This window comes from Echiichthys vipera (assembly GCF_963691815.1).
Source record: "Echiichthys vipera genome assembly, chromosome: X".
Classification (NCBI taxonomy): domain Eukaryota; kingdom Metazoa; phylum Chordata; class Actinopteri; order Perciformes; family Trachinidae; genus Echiichthys; species Echiichthys vipera.
Window position 1 is genome coordinate 19,385,883 of NC_139825.1, and position 23,752 is coordinate 19,409,634.

The window sequence follows — 23,752 nt, forward strand, 5'->3', positions numbered from 1 at the left end:
TTGTGAATAGCCGTTCTTGTTCCAACATGACAATGCACAAAGTGACTTTCATATTCAAATGGTTTTCCCAGTTTGGTGTGGGAGAAGTTGCAGAGCCTTCACGGAAACCTGACCTCTGCTCCATCCAACACCTTTGGGCTCATCGCCTAACATCAGTGTGGTCAGCCTCCATGGTAGCAGCCAGCCTCCAAAATACTTTGGAAAGCCTTCCCAGAAGAGTGGAGGTTGTTGTAGCAGCATATTAAGGCCAGTGGTTTGGGAATGAGATGTTCAACAATCAAACGTTCAGGCGTCCACATACCTTTAGCTCTGTAGTGTATTTTAGAGTTTAAATCAGCAGAAAACAATGCAGAGACAGTTTTCTACCCTGTGTGATGGAGTCCTGTTTTCCCTAAGTGGCTTTAGCTGAAAGCGTCTCCTACACACAGTGGGTGGTGCAATGCTGTGCACAATAACTAGTTGCAACGCTTGCCACCTGCATCTTATTAACAGGTGTAGTCTCACCTGAGCTTTACTTTCATTACAGTTTTCACTTCTCTGTTCCCCACATAGAAAACAGAAATATTAAACTCCAGTGAAACAGCAGTGATGGGAAAAGGGTCGACATGTTATTGTTGGTTATATGTGAGAACTCTGGCTGTATTGTTTTGTGTTTCACGGTGAGAACAGTGACCTTTTCTCACACTGTGGCGCAGAGTCTGCAGAAGGGTCAGCGATTGCTATGGGAAAAGCTTCCTATGTTTTCTAAAAGCTTCCTATGTTTTGGTCAGTAAAGACCCCACGCCACAAGAACAGCTTCAAGACCCGGGTCCCCCCACCCAACCCCTTGCTACCCCCTACCATTACACATTATATTATTATTTATATTATTATTTAGTTTTTATTGCTAAATTCTGTGTATTCTTTCCGTGTTTTTATGTGTATATTTGTATCCGCTCAGCACAAATCACCAGGTGTGTAATTTGTTTACATACTACATAGTTGATTCTGATTCTTAACATATCACCATGACTGTTCGACTGCATGTTGAAGTGACGTGGACTGACGTGGACTGCCCTCAGAGCATGTGGAGACACTGGTGTTAAGTTCACTATTTGCTCCCTTCTTGTACAAGAATACATTTTGTTTTATTATACCTTGATTCTGGTTCTGAACTGCTCCTTGTGTCACAAGTTTTTCTAACAAACAGTGTGATTCTTTGTGAGGCGTGAACAAACTCTAGAGGTGACAAGGGGTCTTGTTACTGAAGGAGCAATATCCAGCTTCACCTCATAATCCTGTTGCTCCCACAAGGAAACAGATGGGGTATCAGCAAGTGCACATGTGTCTCATGTATTCTCTGCAGCCCTTTGCAAAGCAGTAAAGGACGAAAAGCTACATATTTGCAATACTCATACCCAGTTGTGTCTCTCGAATTATAGTGAATAATAAGTGTATAATCCTAAACAATCCAACAAGGCCCTGGTTTGTGTCTTTGACAAAAATCCCCAGTCAGTTTGGGAACAGAACAATAATCAGAAATGGTGAAAACTGCTTCTGCTCCAATAACTAATAACTAAATACTTCTCACGTGTGGAGAAAAGTGAGTTGTGCAGTCAAAACTTTGGCAACAGTGATATCCTGATGGGTGTCGGGACCACGGATTAGTTTACACTCAGTTGCCAGTATATTAGATACATAAGCTAAAACTTACTAATACAACAGGTCGGCAATAATTTCTACTTTCATGAAGGTTGCTCAGTTTTTGTTAAAATGGTTTAGAGATGTTGATTCAACTCAAGCATTTTGCAAACTGTAGTTGTGAAAATCACTTCTGATTTATATGAGTAATTTGTCTGCATGTCTGTAATTGTGTATGCAGGCGTGAAAAGGTTGATTGTAATAATCAATCTGAATGTTTACACACCCCATCCCCTAGTGAAACACTGTAATCTCTGGTTTGGATGTGCTGTATAAATAAACTTTATTATTATAAATTAGGGCTTTCAATGAACAATTCTTTTCTCGATTAATCAATAAATCAGCAGCTCTGTTATCAGTTATGCCAGGTTTTACTGAGAGGAAAGTATTTTTAGTCTGCCCTTAGTGATATAAATGAACGAAGGATCTACAGCAGGACTGTTGTACTAGACTGCACGTTAAGACAGGTGTACCTAATAAACTGGCAGCGGAGCACATGTCATGTAGAGGTAGAGAGGATCTAGTACACTCAGCTTAAGAATGAACCAAACACTAAAACAACAGTTTCTTCTTGTTTAAGCAAAAACAATTTGGTTTATGTAGAAACAAGCAATGTTTTGCAACTGGATATTTACCTCTTCTTCAAAAGAGTTAAAGCAAAAAATAAAAAAACAAAAAATTAATACCCATCCCATTGCACCCAGAATCGCCACCTTCTGAAAATGTATGCAGATGTTACTGACAGAAAGCAAAGGAAACCTGGGGGACAGCGCACAAGGGAGATAGATATAAGTGTACAGTACATATATATAAAATATAAAATCTGAAATATATTTTATATATATTAAATTGTGTTAGGGTTCAGTATCTTTCACTACACAGCATTAAGGTGGTGTGTCTGATTATCTTTTTTTTCTTTTTCTTTTTCAAATCCTATTATATAAACCATAGGAGAGTTAAAGCAAAACAAATGAATCAACGGACAAACAAATGTGGGGGGGGGGCTAAGCAACAGACGAAAGGCCTCCGCCCTGATCCGATGCCCCTCCCCCCAACCTCCAGCGGAGGGTTGAGCCAGCACGGACGAGGTGGGACAGACCCGTCCAGCTGTACAGCGCAGTGAAACATAACTTACATATTAGCTCATTTTTACACGTACAGTCGTGATCAAGGCACAGGGATCTTCTACAAGTTATTTTTTTCTTCAATAAAGTTGTACAAAATAATACATTTTACAGTCTGTACAAGAATAATAGTCCAGCAGTAAAATAAAGACAGATGTACTTAAAGCAAGGAGGGACAGGAAGTGGGGACGGGGAGAGGTGAGTGAATAAGACGAAAGGTGTGCGCAGGGGGGATGGTGAAAGGGGGGACTGACGAGGGCTGGAGCGTGTGTGATTGTGTGTGTGTGTTTATGTGTGTGTGTGTGTGTGTGTGTGTGTGTTTGTGTGTGTGTGTGTGTGTGTGTTTGTGCGTGTGTGTTCCCAAGTAAAAATATTGCATCCAGTCTTGAAAAGTAATTTCTTTTTCTTCATGCTTTCTTTTTTGCCTTGTTTTTTCCTTTATTAAATAAAATCTCTCCTGTATTTTCCATATGTTAAGTAGTTATCAAATAGCAGCAGGGGCAGGGGGGAGGATGTTTGTGTTTGTGTGTGTGTGTGTGTGTGTGTGTGTGCGCGCGCGCGTGCGTGTGTGTGTGTGTGCTAGTGTGTGTGTTGGTAGGGGGGGTTAAATGGTGCACAAAGGCAGATCTCACACACAGTGCACACCAACACACAACATGGGGTAAAAACTAACAAAAACATAAAAGTTGATTTGTGTTATTACAGGAATATATAATATTTATATATATATATTTATAAATATTATATATATATATGAATATATATGTATATATATATATATCAAAATATTATATATACACATACATATGTATACATATATGTATCTGTATATATGTGTATACATATATATATATATATATATACACATATATCTATATATATATAGATATACATATATATATAGCTTGGATTTTTTTGCACTGCATAAAGTTCACTGGTATGCATGAATGTATGCACTGTATGGTATTTCTTTTTTTTCCCTCCTTTTTTTTGTTGTTTTCTGTCGTCCCTCCTTGAATGGTTTCTTGAAGAGCGTGTCATGTGAGCCGTGTGGTCTTATGTTCGAGTCACGCTCACGTCCACAGACAGCCGTCAATTAGTCTGTCTGTTCAGGCAACAAAAAGGCTCACAGCCCTCCTCTGTAGCAGTTTGCCACCCTCCATGTCCATTGTTCTCTTCTTCTCCTCCTCCTCCGTCATCTTCAGCACGCGGTGAATAAACTCCTCTCTCTCAAAATGCATTATTTTAATCAGCCTCTGCCGACTGTTAAAAGCATGAGGACTTGGTTCTGAAAGGGCCTGTGTGTGCGATATGAGACATTGAAACCTATCTCTGGGCTATGAATGTCTTATGCTGTAGTGTGTGTGTGTGTGTGTGTGTGTGTGTGTGTGTGTGTGTGTGTGTGTGTGTGTGTGTGTACCTGCGAGCGTGAGTGTGTTCATATATCTGAGAGACAGAGTAAGATGAAAGGAGGGATAGTCTGCACTGAGGGATTCCAGTCTTGACCCTCTTTCCTTGGTCAAAGTGCAGTCAGTCCTGGCGAATAGTTGATGAAAATGTTGGTGTATCCTTAACGGTGTCTTTCCACTAATCTGCTTTTCTGAAGCTGTGTTACCAGGAGAAGAAGGAGTTTTATCGGGAGGGAGGGGAGGGCTCGGTTGTTTGGCGAAGTTGGAGGAAGTGGAGGGGCAACTGGCTAACTGGTGGTGGTGGGTGGTGGTGGTGGTTGTGGTGGGGGTGGGGGTAGATAGGAAGGTAGGTAGATAAGTAGGTTGGACGCTGCCCATCACAAGAGCTCGTACTGCCGTAGGTGCATCCTCTGTATGATGTCGCGACAGTCATTGAAGACGCGGCGGATGTTTTCTGTGTCGACTGCGCAGGTGAAGTGGGGGTAACAGTAATGCCGTCCATCCCCGCTGGCTGTGCTGATCCTCTGAAAAAGATGCAAAAGCACAGAGTGTTGGAAATATTTTGTCTCACGTTCCCCCACAACTCTGAACTCAAATACCCCTTCAATTACACCACCAATCATGGTCCTAATGTGTTCTTTTGAATGGATTTACATTGAATGTTATTTACTGATTATATAAAACTGAATATTGTTACTTTTTCTTACAATTCAACCATCCATTTGGTCAAGTTTACTTTATTAGCGCATTACATTTAGTGGATAATTCAACCATTTATCCATTACTTTTAGTTAGCTATTACAGCCATTAATCCATACTTTTACGTCATCTATTTCTACGTATCCTTTACTCTGAGCTTTTTCAACATATATCAAATACTTTTACTTAACAAAATCAACTGTTTATCCATAAGTTGGACCTTCCACTGAAATCTACTGAGATATTTTTGGCAAATATCTGTACACAGTAACTGCGAGGAACATCAATGGCCATCTGCAAGATTTTGATGACATCTTTGGACTTTCTGTGAACTGCTGTTACTGTTTCTGTCTGTTGATGAATCACTGAGTTATACAGTTTTATCAGTGATACAGGTTGCAAAACTAAATGTAATACTTGAAAATGTAATTCATTAGGTATAATTAGGATAGGATTAATCTGTAGACTGTGGTGGATGGCAGACAGCATATATGGATAATGGAACAAATACTGATGAAAAGGTTCAAATAGATTTCTGGTAAACAACACGTTTCATGTAGTTTTGGGAATGCTGCTGACGATAAAGCATGGTTTACTTCCTCAACCATGGTTTCAGTCTTTTCTTGGTGAAATCGTCATCCAACTCATCTTAACTGATGTTACAACAAAATTGGAAAAGAAATAACTCCTTTTTGAAAGAGTCAAACAAAGCAGTGAAATGGAGTGAAGTTAAACCACATGGATCAGCTGTTTCACAGATCTACGAGGATTTAAAAAAACAGCAAATTGTCAGATTAGTTCTTCACCTCGTTACCAACATTGTTCTGTTAACCAAACAAAATATGAAACACACATGATGAAAAGGATCAAATTCAAACAGGTAGAACATGAGCTTTGAACTTACCAGAAACTCATCCCGAATGAAGTATTTTGCCCTCGTGACGCGGGGATCCTCCCCGGGCTCTGGTATTGCTGTTGGAGAAGAAAAAATTTCGTCACAATACAGAGATTAAAGACATCGCTTCTCCTGCTGAACTGGGAAAGCTTGCAAAGAAGAAGATTACTTAATAGAATATTGTAAAAAACATTATTTGTTTCAAAAAGCCAAAATGTATTCTCTCTATACAAATACCGCCCTTCAGTTATATTATGTGCAGTTAGCTGATGTTGTGTGTTATATAATGCTAATTGGTTAAGATAGAGCTAAATGTTGTTTAATCCTCTTTAAATATTTTTAACTTAACTGTTGTATTCCGACTCAACTTGGCTCATCATCACTACTAAATAATTTAAATGTTGTGTGTTATGTATTGGAGACCCGCAGATATCAGTGTAAACCTCTTACCATCATCAGGTGTAGTGTAGCGTGCAAACTCCGGGAAATACTCCTCAATTTTAGATTTCCCTGCCAGAACCTTCTCAGCGAGCAGGTCCTGTTTGTTCAGGAAGAGGATTACCGAAATGGTCCGAAGCCACCTGTGGAGGGAAATGAGGAGCGAGTTCAGTGCCAGATTTCTTTGGACTTTCGTTTAGGGACCTAAAATACGTTACAGGTCTGTTGCTGCAGAGTCCAGACTTTTTTAAGTGGCATTATGTTCAAAATGCTTTGGCTGAAGAACAAGGGAAGAGTATACTCTCTGGAGCTCTGGGCTGAAAAGGTCTTAGAGCTCCTGCCATAAACAGCCCATATGCTCCCACAGGGAGAGAAGAGTGGAGGAAGGACTCTGCCTACTATTCATACATGCAGCGTGTTGTATTAAGTACTTGTTTAAAGTGTCCCTCATAGTTTGTCTGTCAGTGAAGAACCTTTGGTGAATAGCACTGACGTGATACTGTGGTATTAAAACTGAACAAGAATCTGTGACCAAAGAAACAGACTTTTGAAGTCTGTCCAAGCAGAGGGAAATGAAAAGATCCCAGTTGTACAAATAAAGAGCGGCATATGTGGCTCAAGACAACAAGGCATTGAATTAGGTCTGGGAAATATGTCGTTATCTATAACCAAAAAGATATAAAACTGCACCAACTTGTGTTAGGAGACTTTCCTGCAAAAACAGCTTAATTTAACCTCTGAACAATTTGACTGATAAGTACCATTATTACGTTCAGCTGTGTGAGAATGCTTATGTCTTATATTGACATCGGACAATCTACATGAGTTTGTCATGTGTCATCCCCCACAGCATCAAAGACCAAAGTGACAGTAATTCTGTTTCCATCAGTACATCTCAGTTTCTACGACTCCCACCTGTTGTTCCAGATGTTCTTGAAAAGGTTGAGGGCTTCCTGTAGTCTGTTGGTCTGATTGTCTTCTCTGATCACCATGTTGTAGCTGCTACTCGCCACCACAAAGATGATGGCTGTCACATCTGTGTCACACACACCAAGACGATTAATACACCCAAGAAGAGGACAAGTAGCAAACACTCTTGATTACCTTTAGATTTGAATAAACAGAGACATGCATCTGGCAAAACTAGAAAACAAACGGACAGAAACTAATAATAAAAAATTAATCAATAACTTTAATGCAGTCCAAGCTACAAACACTGTACCATTAAAACACTGGATCCATTTCCGACGTTCATCCCTCTGACCTCCAACGTCGAACATACTGTGAGACAGAGTTAAAACGTTTCATCTGCATTGTAAAGAAAGTACTTTATATACTGAAACAGGGATGTGGATCACATGACAATGATGTATAATGATGAGAAACAAGACCTTCTCAATCAAATAAACAAACTTGAATTCATGATTATTATTCAAAATCAACAAAAATGGCTTGTTGTGCTTAAAAACACTCAAGTGTGGTTCTTCTTCATAACATGTAGAAAAACTTCAGCTTCTTCTTTGACTGTTACCTTCTCACTGGACATAATAACTGCATAATATTGTTGTTGTTAAATATGTCGTTTGTAAAGCTGTGTTGGAGTTTGCAATGAAAATAATACCCCCCTGGGATTATTAAAGTATTTATGATTCTGATAATAAAAACGTGATAAATAAACTTTAACTCACTGGAAATTGACTTTGTCTATTTGAAATCGTGTCTCGAAGATCCCAGATGTCAGGACTCTGCATCTTAACAGGTCCTGAAAAATAGAGAGGGAACGCGACAGTGTTAGATAGTGAACGATAAATATAGATAGGAAAACGGATACAGACATTTTGACTTGTCATAGTAGGAAAGTACAAATGTTGTAATAACATTAATGAGCCATGGCAGTGTGACCCTGAAACTGAAGCAGTAAACAGAATTCAGCCATCCTTCATTTTGTCATCAACACCTTTGCTCTGCGTGCTGCGAAAAAAGGCCTTATTTCTTCTTGATAAATGAATTACATGATAAATCGATTCAAATAATTGCTGACGTTAAATTTTCTGTCAATCAACTCAACATTTAACTGACTAAATGTTGTAGCACTACAGATGCAACCAGAGTGCTTCAATGTAACAGTGCGAGTGTTTGTGTGTCCAACATCTCACCTGATCAGTCGGTGTGTAGTCATTCTGCCTGACCACATCGATCCTGTCTAAGAAGCTGCAAAAAGAATAGAAACATACAGCCGGTTGGCTCTTAGCTGCTGTGCTGCAGACACATAACAATATGATGATACAATAAAACAATAATATTTTATAACACAGTAAACATTTCCACTGGCTAAATGCAACTTTCAATACATTTACCAGCTGAGGAGGCATCTACACTGGCTAGTTTTAAAATCCTAACTTCTAACTGTGGTAATGTTCATGGTGAGAACAATGCACGCACGCACGCACACACACACACACACACACACACACATGCACACACACACGCATGCATGCACGCACGCACGCACACACACAGGTATATCCCAGTACATTAGTGAGAGCAAGATGATGGAGGATGGCGTTCCCTGTGCGGCCACCAGGGGGCGTGTGTTTTAATTCACAGTAAGCTCAGAAGCAGCCAGTCTTAGTCACCAGCAGCCGTTTGCTTTGACAGACCAGAGGATCCTCGTCAATGAAGCCGCTGTAGTAATACTCGTACAGTAGGAGAGGTGTGTGTGTGTGTGTGTGTGTGTGTGTGTGTGTGGGCACATTGGTGTGTATGTGCGTGAGGGGAATGCAGGCCTACGTTAAGATCAGATTTGCAGAGCGCCTACCCAAATGAGTGTTTATTGTTCAGATGAACTGGCCTACATAACAGCTGCTTTTCAAGGTGTGTGAGCTGCCCTGATGCTTTTCAGATGACTGTATCAGGCTCACCTGCTCGAGCGGTGTGCAAGCCAGGACTAAAGAACAGACTTAAAGAAAGAAACTTTAACACAAGCACCTGTCAAAGAAACACAACAACATTGCTCTTATGCATCCCCGGCAGAAGATGTTTACGAGTCTTTGTGTGTTAAACCAACTGATTAAACACGTACAATATGTGCAGACTCAGACAAGCAGACTGCCTGATGATTTTACAGGGTTTCACATTCAGACAAACACAGAGTTGTAAATGTCTGCTCTCCGGACAGTCCTTTCTGATGTATAGAATAAACATTATGCACAGTAGGAAGAAGAACAGGAGTAGTTGCTCCGCTCCGACAGTGGAAAGACGTAACTTTATCTTTAAGCTAAAGTGTCCCACAAGCCTGCATCGATCAGACACAACAATCCCTCTGAAGGATGAGGCAACAACACGTCAACAGCAGAGGTTTCATCTACAGAAGCACTTGGAGGGCATGTTTCATTGTTAATACCATTCACTGCATTTAAGTCACTGAACTGTCTCCTCTTAAACAGAGAAAGCTCCTCTGAAGACCATGAACGCAGTTTGGTCATGTCTTATCACAGGTCCCCAACTTTTGTCATATAAAGCCCCAAAAAGCAATTAGCGATAGCAGGAACATAAACTATGATGGGCAGATTAGGAGGCCATGGTGGATTTTTGTGTCAAAAGCACGTTTGAGATACATTTATTTATGGTAATTGAACTATTTAACAGTTAATTTTCCGATAGGGTCACCACTGTTTGATGGGTTGCAACATAATTACATTGATAGAAAAGTACAAATACGAAATGATATTTACAGTGTCTTTGCTGTTTCCTTGTGAATTACTAGGTATCAAAAAAATCCGGGCCTCTAAAAATTATTCAAATAAACAGGTAAATGGTAAAACACCCTTTGGATCAACAGGAGATGTATACAAACGGCAAAATGGCTTTATCTTTAAGGAAAGGTTTCCCGCAGTCTATTTATCATTTTTGTTTCATTTTTATGAAATATAATATTAAACTTTAAACACTAATTTGCACAGAAAAGGACACATTTAATGAGTGAGGTGATTGTTTACGTGGTAACAACTAAACTGACAACAAGACAATTAATTTCCTGGAGAATCACAAACTACACAGGTTGGGAACCACTGTTTCCGTTGGCTGCTAATGTAGACAAACATACTAATTTCCCACCCTGTTTGATTCCTGCACGGCCGTCTGTTTTGACTGATCGTCAGCCCACCGTTCTTACAACTAGAAAGGCAAGACGATTGCTAGTAGCTGCCTCTCGAGGGCAAAGGTATGTAACCCCCTCTGAGATAACTAGGAATGTAGCATGCAGGGGTGAAATGTGACAGGGGGGCTGCAGGTAACACACTGAGAGGAACAGGGGCTGGGTCTGCGGAAACTACAGCACTGGACACAGAGACGAAGGGATAAGACACTAAATCAGGAAGAAGAGAGCATCGGTGCAAGGCTGAAACAGAAGAGGACAAACAGTTTGGGGAACAAAGAGACACCCGTGTGCATAGTTCTGCAGAAACGCACACTGACACAGATATTCATATAAAAACACACACAGAAGCAATTAAGGAGCCAAGCAGTCTGGTATCATCGACTCTCTGCAGGGGCCGAGCGTCTCAGCTGTTCCCACACCACAGCGCCTCTGCTGTGCCAGCACACCCAGAGCCCTACTGTTCAGCCCGTTACTGCCCCTTATCCACAGCTCAGACCCTGCATGCATCTTACTTCAGCCTACCGTAACATCCCGAGAACATAAATAACTTAGAATTGACAGAATCTAAAAGCACATGGCTGCCACCGACATCTGCCGAGGCCAAACTCTTGTTTATCTACAGCTCCGGTCTGAGGTGGCGACACGCCCGGGACAAACACACTGCTCGATTTTTAGCAGTTCTCCCTATTAATAGAAGAAGTGCCAATAATAACCGTGCCTAGTAAGTTGAACTAAATAATAGTGGCTGCCCCAGTAACAGAGAGGGCTGCGGTGTTATGAATAACCTGTCAGGGTTATTTTGAGGTAGCAGACAGGCCGACTTATACTCTGGAAATACACACAGGACTCTTGTCTGGTGAGTGAAAATAACCCAGTATATACAAGAAAAGATAAAGTACATGTTTAACTTTATACTCCATATTTAACTTTGGTATCATTTCTGCTGGTTTGTAGGTACAAAAATAGTTGGGGAGTTTAAAGGGCAAACTGAAATGAACACACTGTTTATATACTTTTTTTAAAATATTTTTTTGCAAAATTTACAATAAATTAGGCCTGGATGATAAGACAAAAATCTTCTATCCTCATATATGTAATATCATATCTGGATAATGGTATGTATCATGAACATATTAATTGGTGGTAAAGCATATTCTTGTATACTCCTGCGCATATTTTATACGTAACAAATTAAATCATTTTCATTATCATTTTATTAGGAACTGAACAATATTTCACATCATTGAGATTTTTGAGTATGTATGTGCTTATTATTATCAATTTACATATCTCAATATCTATATATAATAATCTATAATATATACAATTACGTATCATGTATAATTACGTCATCATAATATCTCAACATATTTCATCACAAAACTATTTAAATTAAGGAGACAATAAATGCACCCGTCTAGACTTTAAACTTGAAATTTAACTTGATATTCTGATTAATCAATTTCCCCCCAAAAAGAGGCTACAACATGTACTTTTACAACTTTATTCTTAATCTTTATTATTTAACTGAGATTAAAATCTAAAGTGTCTTCCTAGAATAGAAATACTTTGACAAACAGCAACATGTTTAAATTATATCCCTTTGCATTATTAAAAAGAGGAATTTAGGTGCTGAAACAAGCAGTCTTCACATCCACGACTTCGTCTGTGGCAGTAATTCAAACTGAGATCTCCTGAAGGACTCAGAGGCTACAGTATCAACAGCAGCGTGCAACAAAGCTGATAACTCTCCGTCCGATAACACATTCATCTTGTTAAAGTGGCAGCACTAGGACAGAGGATTACCCAGAATATGAGCGAGTATAAATCTTCAGCAGTACCCCGGATTACTCTGATTACTGAACACGTACAGCTGAACTGGATATATGTTGAATTATCAGCTTAATTTAATTGGATACAAAAATATTCATAAACTTCATAAATAAGAAAACATGAGCAGGTTTAAGAGGAATGTTTCAAGTTGCTAACTTTATAATTTATTATTCACTTAATAGTTGGCACTGTCTTATGTTTATTTAAAACAGATGCCCTTTATCGCTAAAAAATAAATTAACTGTAATGACAAGACTAACAGCATTTAGTTTAAGTATGTGCTTTAATGTGATATGAAACGTACAACATCGGCTGTGTGACGCACACACACACACACACACTGATGGGCCAGCATGATTACGTCCCTAAAAAGTGTCTCTTTCCAAAATCAATTTATATCTCCCAAATTTTCAAATGAAATATTTTATCATGTTCACATCATCTTCTTTTAAAAGAACAAAACTAAAACCATCTCAGAAACACAAAGGCTTGTTCATTTACAAGGAAAACATTGAATATTTCTGTCCAGTAAAATTGGTTAAAACTCTCAGCATAAAAAGTTAAATTGTTCATGTTACATAAAAACAACTTAGCAACAGGTAGGAGGTTTAAAAATAGAAGCAGAAAATACAGACCCCCCCCCCCCAGCTATAACTGAGATGAGTCACTATTTCATTAAAAATAGCTCAAAACTAATGTCTCTCTACTCAGAGCCTATTTATTGTCTAGACCATAAGCCCTATAAAAAGAGCAGCAATTACTAAATCTTTCTCAGTAAGAAGTTCATACAAATGCAGCTTTATCAAGACAGATTCAAGCTAAATTCACAACTTGGAAGTTCAAGCAAATTCCAGGTTTAAGCGCTGCAAACACGGACTTTAAAAACACTTTAATTCATCTTTTCATTCTGACATGAGTGTGCACAAGAGAAAACTCAAGCTTCACAAGCTTCCCAAAACCGAGTCAGACAAGTCAGAAAATAGTCTTGGCGGTTCCTCGAGAGGGGGAAAAGATGTGCAAGGCCCGCCAAGTGGAACGATTCGAGGGGCTTTACTGCCTCTTTGTACATTAACGCTTCATATTGCGAGGCGACCAAACCAAAGGCTTCACCAGCCGATCCTTAATCAAACACACACGTCCAGGGAGAGAGAGCGAGAGAGCGAGAGAGAAAGAGGAGGAAATAAAAGAGAGAGAAGGCTATGTCTAACATTACAGCGCTGCTCCAAAAATAGCTCCCTGGCGCCCTGGCCTCCAGCTTGGTTGTCATGGCGACAGAACCACAGGCGCTATAAATAGACAATCGGCTCCAAATCTTGTGCTGACTGGAGTGAGGCCAGAAAGAGGGAGAGACAGACAGGGAGAGAGGAGGAGAAGAAGAAAGAACAGACGACAGATACAAAGAGTAAAGGAAAAGATGGAATGATAAAAAGGGGGAGAGAAACAGAGCGAGCAACAAAGAGATACAGAGAGAGAGAAATGCAGGGAATGGAGTGGGTTACAGAGAGAGGGAGAGAGAGGAACAAAGAACGAAAAGAACAAGTTAAAGAAGTTAAGAAAAGAAAATCCATGAACAAAGTAAGAATCAAAGACTTAACGAAAGAAAAGTCAGGACGGAAAAAAAAGAACGCAAAACAGAAAGGAAACAATAAAAATAATGACCAGGTTATGAAAGTCACCGAAGAGAAAATTCAGAAAAGAAAGAGCGACAGAAACACTGAAATAAGGGAAGAACATGATATCCAAAGAAAGAAAAAAGAGCCAAAAAATGACAAATAATAATCAACAAAAAGTTACAAGACGGAGAGAAAAGTCGGGGAATGAAACAGAGGCAAAAAGACAAAGAAATAAGGAAAGAACACATGACCACAAAAAAGAAGGGAAAGAAAGATATGAAACCTTAAACTTGAAGAAAAAAGAATAAAGCTTGTACTGGGAACACGGGCCTGTCAAACCACAGCTGAACATTGGGAGCGGCACAATCACTGAGTACACACAGCATTCACAAAATCACAATACAGAGGAATTAATTAATTCATTTAAGACATCTCTCCCACCTTAAACACTTTAAAATGTGCCCAACTCATGCTACACATCAGCACAGCAAGAGCATGTTTAACATCTGCTGCTTTAAACACATCGAAACATATGACACCACACTAAAGTATTAACACTACAACTCCCCAAAAATAATACCATCTTCGCCTATCCCTCATATTTCTCCCTGCTCTCTCTCTCCTCTTCACTCCCTACATCCTCGCCATGAGTCACAGACTCAATCCGAGACATTTTCTGTCCCTGCAGAAACACAACAACACATTACAGAAAGAGAGAAGGGGGGAAGGGAGAGTAGAGAGGGGGAGAAAGACAAGGGAGGATGCCGCAGAAGTAAATTAGGGGGACTCCGGTACATGATGGTACATTATCGCTGGGACAAGACTTCAGAGAATTGACGGATGATAAACGCTGGCTGGTATCACAGCCAGGTGACACATAACACAAACAGACAGAGATACTGAACGTATGGGAAAGTCCAGTCGCATTCCTACACTTGTGTTATACAAGATACTCGATCTTCTCTAAACATCTGTATAGGGAGAGTTCTGCCAAACGTAATCTTCTTATATATTAGTTCTGATAAAGCTGGTTTAGTGTACGGCCTGAAAGTGAGTATCAAGAAATTCCACAGCCTGTTTCCGAAATGCTGGGATTTTAATAAGAGAAGAGAAAAAGTACCCAAATAACTGACAACTAATGGTTGTTTGTATTATCTAGGGCTGCAGCTATTGAATATTTTTGTAATCGAGTATTCTACCGGTTATTCCATCGATTAATCGAGTAAACAGATAAAAGAAAATGAGAATAGGAGTTCTAGTTAACAGTGGACATATTGCACCTTTTTGGCTTCTTTTTAAGTGTGAAATGATCCTCTGCCTTTTTGGGTGTATTGATGTGCATCCGTAAAAATGGTCCGTGTGGAACAATGATTCCTGCACTAAACAGGTCGCATAACGCGTGAGATAGGAATTAAACGAATCATCAAGGCAGAGATTTTGCCTCGATTAATTTTTGTAATCGAGTATCTGAGTAAATGTTTCATCCCGAGTATTATCAAATAATCGTATAGTACACTAAAACACGTCTCAACATGAAGTCCTCAGAGCAAAGTCATTTTAACAGTAATGGTTGTCATGGTGATATTTTTAGAAAACATATTTGTTTATCTCGGTTTCTTCCATAGCAATCGCTGACCCTTTTGCTGACTCTGCAACACAGTGTAAGAAAAGGTCACTGTTCTCAGCGTGAAACACAAAACAATTAATACAGCCAGAGTTCTCACATATAACCAACAATAACATGTCAACATTTTTAAGCACTCGCTTGACAGTTTAATGGAAAACACAGCTACTGGCTGTAGTCAATAAGTCCTTATTCATGTAATCAAACAAAATAATACGTTGCTATAACACATTAAACGGCATATACCCTGCATATTACACAAATACAATATATGTCTCTGTTTACTGCATTTTCAAGAGCCTATGGACAGTTCAAAAGGGAAAAAGGATGTGTTGCGTTTGCTTCTTAAGCATCATACCACTCTCTTGTCTGTACAGCCCGCGGCTTAGCATAGCTTAGCATAAAGACTGGAAACAGAAGGGAACAGCTAGCCTGGCTCTGACCAAAGGTACAAAATCTGCCCACCATCACCTCTGAAGCTCACTAAAGAACATATCATCTCTCATTTGTTTAATTCTTACAAAGACAAAAGTGTAGTTTTGATTTTTCGGGGGGTTATCGCCCGGCCTGATTTTAGCCGCACCCTGCAACTTGCTGAAGCTTCCGCTGGTCGCCTGGCGACCTCACACAGACAACAGGAGTCCAAGAAGTTGGAACAAGGGACTGTTTTGCATTTGTGCTAGAAAAAACTACTTCAACAATTCATCATCAAAATAGTTGCCAGTTAATTTTCTTTATCATAAAATATCTTTAAGACAAAAACAGTATTGTACTGAAAAGTGTGTTGCATATCTACAACATTAAAAATTACAAATTACTATACCAATTATATAAAATCACATGATCTAGAGTCATAAGTATTTTCATGCATAATATGTAATCATCCATTTTAAATCCATTTTTGAAGATCCTGATCATATCTACAGCTCTACAGTATGTGCTTGTTTTTAAGACTTTAATTTACCGGTGTAAATGTTATTTCGTATCCGATGACTCCTTGAAAAGAAACTAGTTCTTCTCAGGATCGTAGAAGTGATTTACGATCAGGGGCAAAAGCCAGAATATTTACACAACTCTATGATCTTAGTACTAATGAAACAACAGAAACCTGACAAACAGGCCTCCTCTTATAAGACAAAACAAACCCTTTCGCCTCCGTCCGGATAGGGAACACAGTCACGTTGTTTGGACGTTATTAACTGTATTGCCGACAGTTGACTGAGCACAACACATCCACATGTAATCAAGGACAACAACATCTTTGCAAACAAAGTGTGTGACCAACCATATAAAGTGTGAGGAAGTGCTGATTCAAAACAACTAAAACATAGAGGAGCATGACGGAGCAAAAACAAAGTCGGGGAAGCCTGTGAATGTTCTCATTCGTCCAGGTCATCGTTATCCTCAAAGCAATTTCAGTCAAAAACAACTGGACTAACAGGGGCTGACAAGGCTGGGACTGGACCAGTCCCAGCCTGGTCAGATGTGTACATGAACTGATGAAGCCTCTTGGATGAGAGGTGAAACGTCTTCCTAGACAAACAACCAGTCCAGTTGTTTTTGACTGAAATTGCTTTGAGGAAAGTCGGGGAAGCTTTTGTGACTTCCTTCTCTTTAGGCACAGACAACAGAGCATCACCACCCCGTCAACTTCTTCTTCCCTTTTTTATTTCCATCACAAAATTAATCCGATGATATAATTCTGTGCTGTTCTTTTAAAAAGGGGGACGTGTGGTTGTATGGGGTAGCCCTGACTTTTCCTGCGCTGTCCAGGGTTGACATTTTCATTTAATGCCAACAACCTTCATCAATTATACTTGTCTCTGTCCTAACACACTCGCTCATTCTTTCTTCTTCTGCAGCCTGCCTGGGTTAAAAATAGCTCGCCCCTCTCTCTTTCTCTGCTTCTCCGTTTACATAAGCACACAGAGGGGGGAGGGGAGCACTTCCGGTCTGGCCACCCAGCCCAGCATCTGATCCATAACACTGGAGCTGCTGGGAGAGGAGAGAGGAGAGGAGAGGAGAGGAGAGGAGAGAGGAGAGGGGAGGAGAGGAGAGAGGAGATGAGAGGAGGGAGGAGAGAGGAGAGGAGAGGAGGGAGGAGAGAGGAGAGGAGAGGAGGGAGGCGAGAGGAGAGGAGAGGAGGGAGGCGAGAGGAGAGGAGAGGAGGGAGGAGAGGAGAGGAGAGGAGAGGAGAGGAGGGAGGCGAGAGGAGAAGAGAGAGGAGAGAGGAGAGGAGAGAGGAGAGGAGAGAGGAGAGGAGGGAGGAGAGAGGAAAGGAGAGGAGAGGAGAGGAGAGGAGAGGAGAGGAGAGGAGAGGAGAGGAGGGAGGAAAGAGGAGAGGAGAGAGGAGAGGAGAGAAGAGAGAGGAGGAGAGAGGAGAGAGGAGAGATCCCACAATGCAGGGAAGCCCTCTCGTTCTCTTTTTTTCCCAATCGTTCTTTCTCTGTTCATCTCTGTCCACAATCACATTTCTGGCCAGGAATGTTTGTCGAGATCAACTTGCCTCTACTGTCTCCACTGACATCCCTTAAAAACACACAGTACCATACATAAAAGTGACGTCACGTGTGGCCGTTTAAATGAGAAGAACACACATACATACCCAGGTATGTGTTTCTTTTTTCTGCTACTTTACACAGCACTGCTACATTTTGGGAAATATTATACTTTTAATTCCTCTACATTGATTTGATCGCTGTAGCTACGAGTTCGTTTTCAGATTAAGATTACACATATAAGCTTGTAAATCTTAGAAAATGCAATATATTGTTAAAAATTAAACCAGTGGTCCCGTTTTTGACTTGTGACCTCTAGCTGGCTGGTTCACCAAGGAGAGATTTACTAGATATCTCTACTTTATCTCTAAATACTAGAGAAAAGTAAGTAAATAGTAAATAAGAAAACAAATTTATGTGGCAGAACTTTGTTTTATTTTTTCACCGCCCAGATTTATCTTGTGACTAAACTGTCTGTGTGTTTGTGTGTGTGTGCGTGTGTGTGTGCGTGTGTCGGGGGGGGGGGGGGGTGCATGACTTTTACTTGCAAATGGTAGTTCTCCAACCACTGCGTAAAGTAACATATAAAAAAAAAACTACCTCACACATGCATGTCGATGCACCAGCACATACTGTACACAAACTCCAGCATCCGCCCTACAAGAGCTCTGGCTTCATGTGACCACTGCATGCCTCATAACAGAGGCAGGCCTGACAGATCAAAAGACAGATAAGAAAAAGAAAGAGTTTGGAAGCAGCAGAGGCAAGGGGGGTAGTTAAGGGTTTTTAGGGAAGTTAATAACAAGCCTCAGCCAGACTAACAAATAATTTTGATGGGTAAAACGCAGGCAATGACAAGAGTCAGCAGAGCTAGGACGAAATCTGGGTCCCTTTCAACAACCAAAGACTTACAAAAAACAGGTAAATGGCATGAATCGACCCAATTAATGCCATTTTGATATAATCGTCACTGGCCGATGTCTGCACTCACAAGGTTGATTCACAGAAATGTCTGCAGAAACAAACGATCTACAATCAAACACCACAAAACCTTAAAGGATGTGTCTGGTTATAATCTATATTTTTCCGCTGAAAAGATCCTGTGTGCCACACAACTTGTGTACCAAACTCCATGGCAATCCATCCAATAGTTAGATCTTTCCGTCTGGACCAAAGTGGTGGACCGACTGTCAAACCATCCCTAGTGCCGTAAGCATGGCTAAAAACTATTGAAAGCTCAATGGGCCACATGTTTGCACTGGATGACATGTTTCTGCATTACAATGTACATGAACACTATTCTCCATCCTGTAACGCACTATTCAGTAGTTAGAACGCACACACTGTGTAGGTAGCGCAGCGTTTATTGTCACCTCGTGAATGTTGACCTTTGCACTCACAGTAACTACATGCCAAAACGACCAAACACCCCACAGTGTGGGTAGAATTCTTTGATGTATGAGCTGAAGAGTCACAGAGAGAACGAAATAGCATGGCTTTGTGCCTGCCTCGACTTAGAATTACATGTATGTTTAATTGCAAGTGTACGTATGACGGTGGGAAAAAGACTTACTACTGTGCGCAGTCGATGAGCTGATATTCGTTGGACCTTTCCCAGCAGGCTCGTACCCCCTCGTCTTGCCAGAGGATCTTTGCATGGTCATAAAACTCCTGGAAAGAGAAAGATGGGTCTGGATCAACGGCATACCACAACTAGTAATACCTGCAGGTCAGACTCTTGTTTTAGGATACCTGACATAAGGATATGATATCACAAGAAGGGCTTAAGGAAAAGTAAGGTGTGTGTGTGTGTGTGTGTGTGTGTGTGTGTGTGTGTGTGTGTGTGTGTGTGTGTGTGTGTGTGTGTGTGTGTGTGTGTGTGTGTGTGTGTGTGTGTGTGTGTGTGTGTGTGTGTGTGTGTGTGTAAAACAAGGATCTAATATAGCAATTTTAAACAGCTGTTACAGTGAAGGCCCTCGGACCATGACGCAAAGTTCGCCCACTCTCCCTGGCCTCCAAAATTACACAAACGAATAAAAACAAAGTGTTACTTTGCACAATGCCATTTATATTGTCGGAGAAAGTGCAAGTTGCTTATTTACACTATGTTTTCTAATGAACAAGCTACTCACAGGTAGGTTTAATCGATGAGTCGATCAACAGAAAATTAATTAGAAACTATTTTGATAGTTGAGTTGTTTTTTAAGCAAAAATGTTGTGGTTGCAGTTTATCAAATGTTAAGATTAAGATATAATTATTTTATTTGTTTTACATTGGGCTGTGGGAACTGATAACAGGCATTTTTCGCTATTTTCTAATTTCTTAGAGAAAAATATAAGAAAACAATGGGGCAGATGTTAGTTGATGAGGAAAATAGTCAGCAGTTGCAGTCTTAAAGAGAAGAAAAGGGAAGAATAGTGTTCAAAATGATCAGTCAGACTACACTGAACGCAACACACACCAAATGATCAACCTCACATATTGTGGATGGTAATACAGGAAAAGGTTGTTGCTGGTTGGTATATTTTGATGATATCTGTGTCCCTGGCTTAAGACCCAACTCCACCCTGAGTTTGGATGGGTGAAAACACTTAAGGACAGATGGAGGGAGGCAATGATACTCCCTGACTAAGTTTGCAGTTGAAGGCCGCAGCAGATGAGCGGGCTCTGACAGAGGCAGGAAACAGAACAGTTCACCAAGTTCATGCAGAAATGGAGAGCTTTGTACGGACACAAGGCTTGGCTGTCACTACACAGGGGCCTATCTCTTCTCTATGATCTGCAGTGGGTCACATACAACGCGTCCAAGCACAAATAAGCCATTATGAGTCATAGAGTTTTATTGTATACTCTTAAAATACTTGATGTAGCTGAGAGTAGGCAGGTTTCACAGTGACCACCATGTTACTGACAGATATACACACACGTTTGTAAAATTAGATGATGGCAGAGACGGTTAAATATGGGACGAGGTCCGTTTAAAACGAGCAGTGTTGTCTGTCAGTTAAATTTTCTTATCTAAATTAGTCCTCATTTGTGTCCTCTTTGTTGTCCTTTGCTTTTATTTAGTTTCTTTCAGTTTAGAGTTTAGTCAGTTTCTAGCTAATATTAGGAGGCCTCAAAGACTTCAAATCAGACAAAAGGTTTTTGGGTTAAGAAATAGAAAGTAGTAAACTTCATTCTGTGAGCACTGTTTGGAAACAGGGCTGCAACTAACAATTATTTTCATCATCGATTAATCTGATTATTTCCCCCCTAAATTTATTGTTTAGTCTAAAAAAAGTGAGAAAATAGAGAAAGTACACAATTTTAGAGGGCCCAAGGTGACTTATTAAAGTTGCTTTCTTTGTCCAAATCTCAAATGCATTCAGGTTAAATTACAAAGACAAAGAAAGGCAGAAAATCAGGTACAACTGACCTGGAAGCAATGCACGTTTGCCATTTTTGCTGAACTTTTAATCAAGAATAGTTGCAGATTAATTTTCTATCGATCGACTAATTGGGTATTCAATTCATTGTTACAGTTCTATTTAGGGCTCAAATGTTTTGTCGATAAATTAATCAACAGAACACATGATAATAGTGAGTTGGGTGGTTCAAACTTTCCTCTGTTTTGTATCATAATAAACTGAATATCTTTCAGTTGTCGGACTGTCAACCAGACAGCACGCTGGGTTCTGCACCTTTAGTTATAAATAACAGTAGCTACGATAACAACATTGCAGCGGAATAAAAATAAAGTTCAAATGATCAGTTCATGAACACAGTAGTCAACTGTCGAGTAAAACAAATAAACAAATAGCTCTTTGAGGCAGCCAGTATGAGAGAAACAGGTAAATGTTTCATGTGCAGCTTTAAACAGTGAAACCTTTTGTCGAGACCCAATTAAAAAAAATATAAAATAAGAATAAAAAACAATAAGAAATACAGCAAACCAATGACATTATCCTGTAAGTGAAGGGCTTTGATTTAACAGGTAGGTAACAATAGATTGGCTTGTCTATTTCAGCTTATTAGAAAAAGAGACCATTGACCGACAGACATACAGTGTCAGGATCAAAGGTCAACGTGGTCAACATCATCAGTTTCTCTCTGAAGGTGTTTTTTTATCGTAACGTTTATCCGTGGCTACATGTTAAATGTAGAGTTTGAGAGAAAAATAAAAAGACATTTCACGATGCCTATCAGTGGTTGTGCAGCTTTGTGAAGAATTTAAGAATAGGAATGGCTGTAACCCTGTGTAGACCTACTTTCGGATCATGTGTGAAAACAGCCGTCGCTCTAAAGACGCGCTGCAGAATTATATGATTCACTTTGAATTAAACATATTCTTGGTAATGTCACATATCAGAGGTATCCTCACTTATACCAAATGTAGGACCTGATATGTTCAAATTTAAAATATTGTCACGTTGTTTTTGTGAGTTTTCAAATGTTTTCGGGCAAATCTCACTCTTCTCAACTCTTTCAGACCAAAGAAACACATTTTAAAACTTCCATGTTAGTCTTGAAGCGACATTCAAGACTATGCTACAGTATGAAGTGTGTTCACAGTCTCTCTGCTCATACAAACATCTACTTTGTGTCTTTCCGTTCATGTCGGTTGTTGCTTAATGAGGTTTCTCCCTTTTTTTCCTCTCAAGGTTTTTTTTTTAGAGTTCCTCCTAGTCCGAGGATTTCATATATTGTAAGGCAAATTTGAGATTTAGAAGTATTTACGGTTAATAAAACTGACTTGACTACAATGACTTGGGAGGCTTAGGTGGACAGCAACACTTTTTCTAGACATTTTAGGAGAAAAAATATTATTTTTATGAATAATAGCAACAAGCATTACTGTCTTGAAATGAAGCTCAAAAGGAAATCAAGACTTTGGAGATTCAATTCAGGCCGTGTGCTTATTTTCTCTCCCTCTCTTCCTCAACTGCTGAAGGCAGAGTCAACCAGTCCAACTGGTTTCCAGTAGGCCCTAAGGCCAGGAGAGGGGGAAGGTGCTGAGGAGGAGGAGGCGGCGGCCGGGTGAAGGAGTTGGAGGAGAGGCTGAACCTATAAAATAGTTTTCTACCTTATTCTCTTTCCTGAACAACCACTCATTCCCTTCAACGGGCATGATCGAAAGCCAAACATTTTGCTTCTAGGAACTGATGCTTCATTAAACGTTGATTTACCGGCTACCATTGTGCTGAAATCACTTATTTAAAATAACAACCGTAACCCTGCTGTAGCCCTCCATGCCACACATGAAAAACTCTGAAGCAGATAAAAGTGAGTGCTGGTCTTTCCCTCTTCAGTGGAAGTCTATAGTGACTGACAGCCTGAGGGAAGGGTCATCTTGAGATAGGCCCGCATAATAAATTTGCCATGAAGTTACAGAGACAATATCAGGAGACTTTCTTTTGCTTACACACAAATACAGCCACTCTTCACTGGAAACTCAGCTGCTAAAAACACATCTACACAGTGGAAAAGACCAGTTTAAACACTGAAGCTATCGTGCTGGAAAAAAACAGGGAGGACACAGTGTTCTTCTTACTCTATACGTAACCTTTTCCATACTGTATATTTTTTTTTAAACAGCTGACATAATTAACAAATAGCCACTTACTGTCTAACTTAGTAGCGGGATTTATCATTTTTCCCAGTTTGACAACACACATGTATTATCGAAATGTTGCCCCACTGATAGATTAAAGCTACGTACCTTTTTTAATTTATGAAATATTTAAATGTACAAACACTTCTTTAGATCATCATATCAATATATATATATATATATATA

General features: G+C 39.9%; 1 protein-coding gene across 2 annotated transcripts in view; it reads right to left on the reverse strand.

The window, feature by feature from the left end:
• Positions 1–2,140: 2,140 nt before the first annotated feature.
• The window catches only part of LOC310965465 (guanine nucleotide-binding protein G(s) subunit alpha-like), a 29,232-nt gene continuing 7,620 nt past the window's right edge, over positions 2,141–23,752 (reverse strand). For both annotated transcript variants that reach the window (XM_083939078.1, XM_083939077.1), the window contains 8 exons: positions 19,546–19,643; positions 8,402–8,456; positions 7,934–8,007; positions 7,468–7,526; positions 7,161–7,281; positions 6,258–6,388; positions 5,817–5,884; positions 2,141–4,737 (listed from right to left, as the gene is read on the reverse strand). In XM_083939078.1, the coding sequence (XP_083795204.1) occupies positions 4,591–4,737; positions 5,817–5,884; positions 6,258–6,388; positions 7,161–7,281; positions 7,468–7,526; positions 7,934–8,007; positions 8,402–8,456; positions 19,546–19,643 (753 nt within the window). In that variant the 3' untranslated portion in view covers positions 2,141–4,590. The remainder of the gene's footprint in view (positions 4,738–5,816; positions 5,885–6,257; positions 6,389–7,160; positions 7,282–7,467; positions 7,527–7,933; positions 8,008–8,401; positions 8,457–19,545; positions 19,644–23,752) is intronic.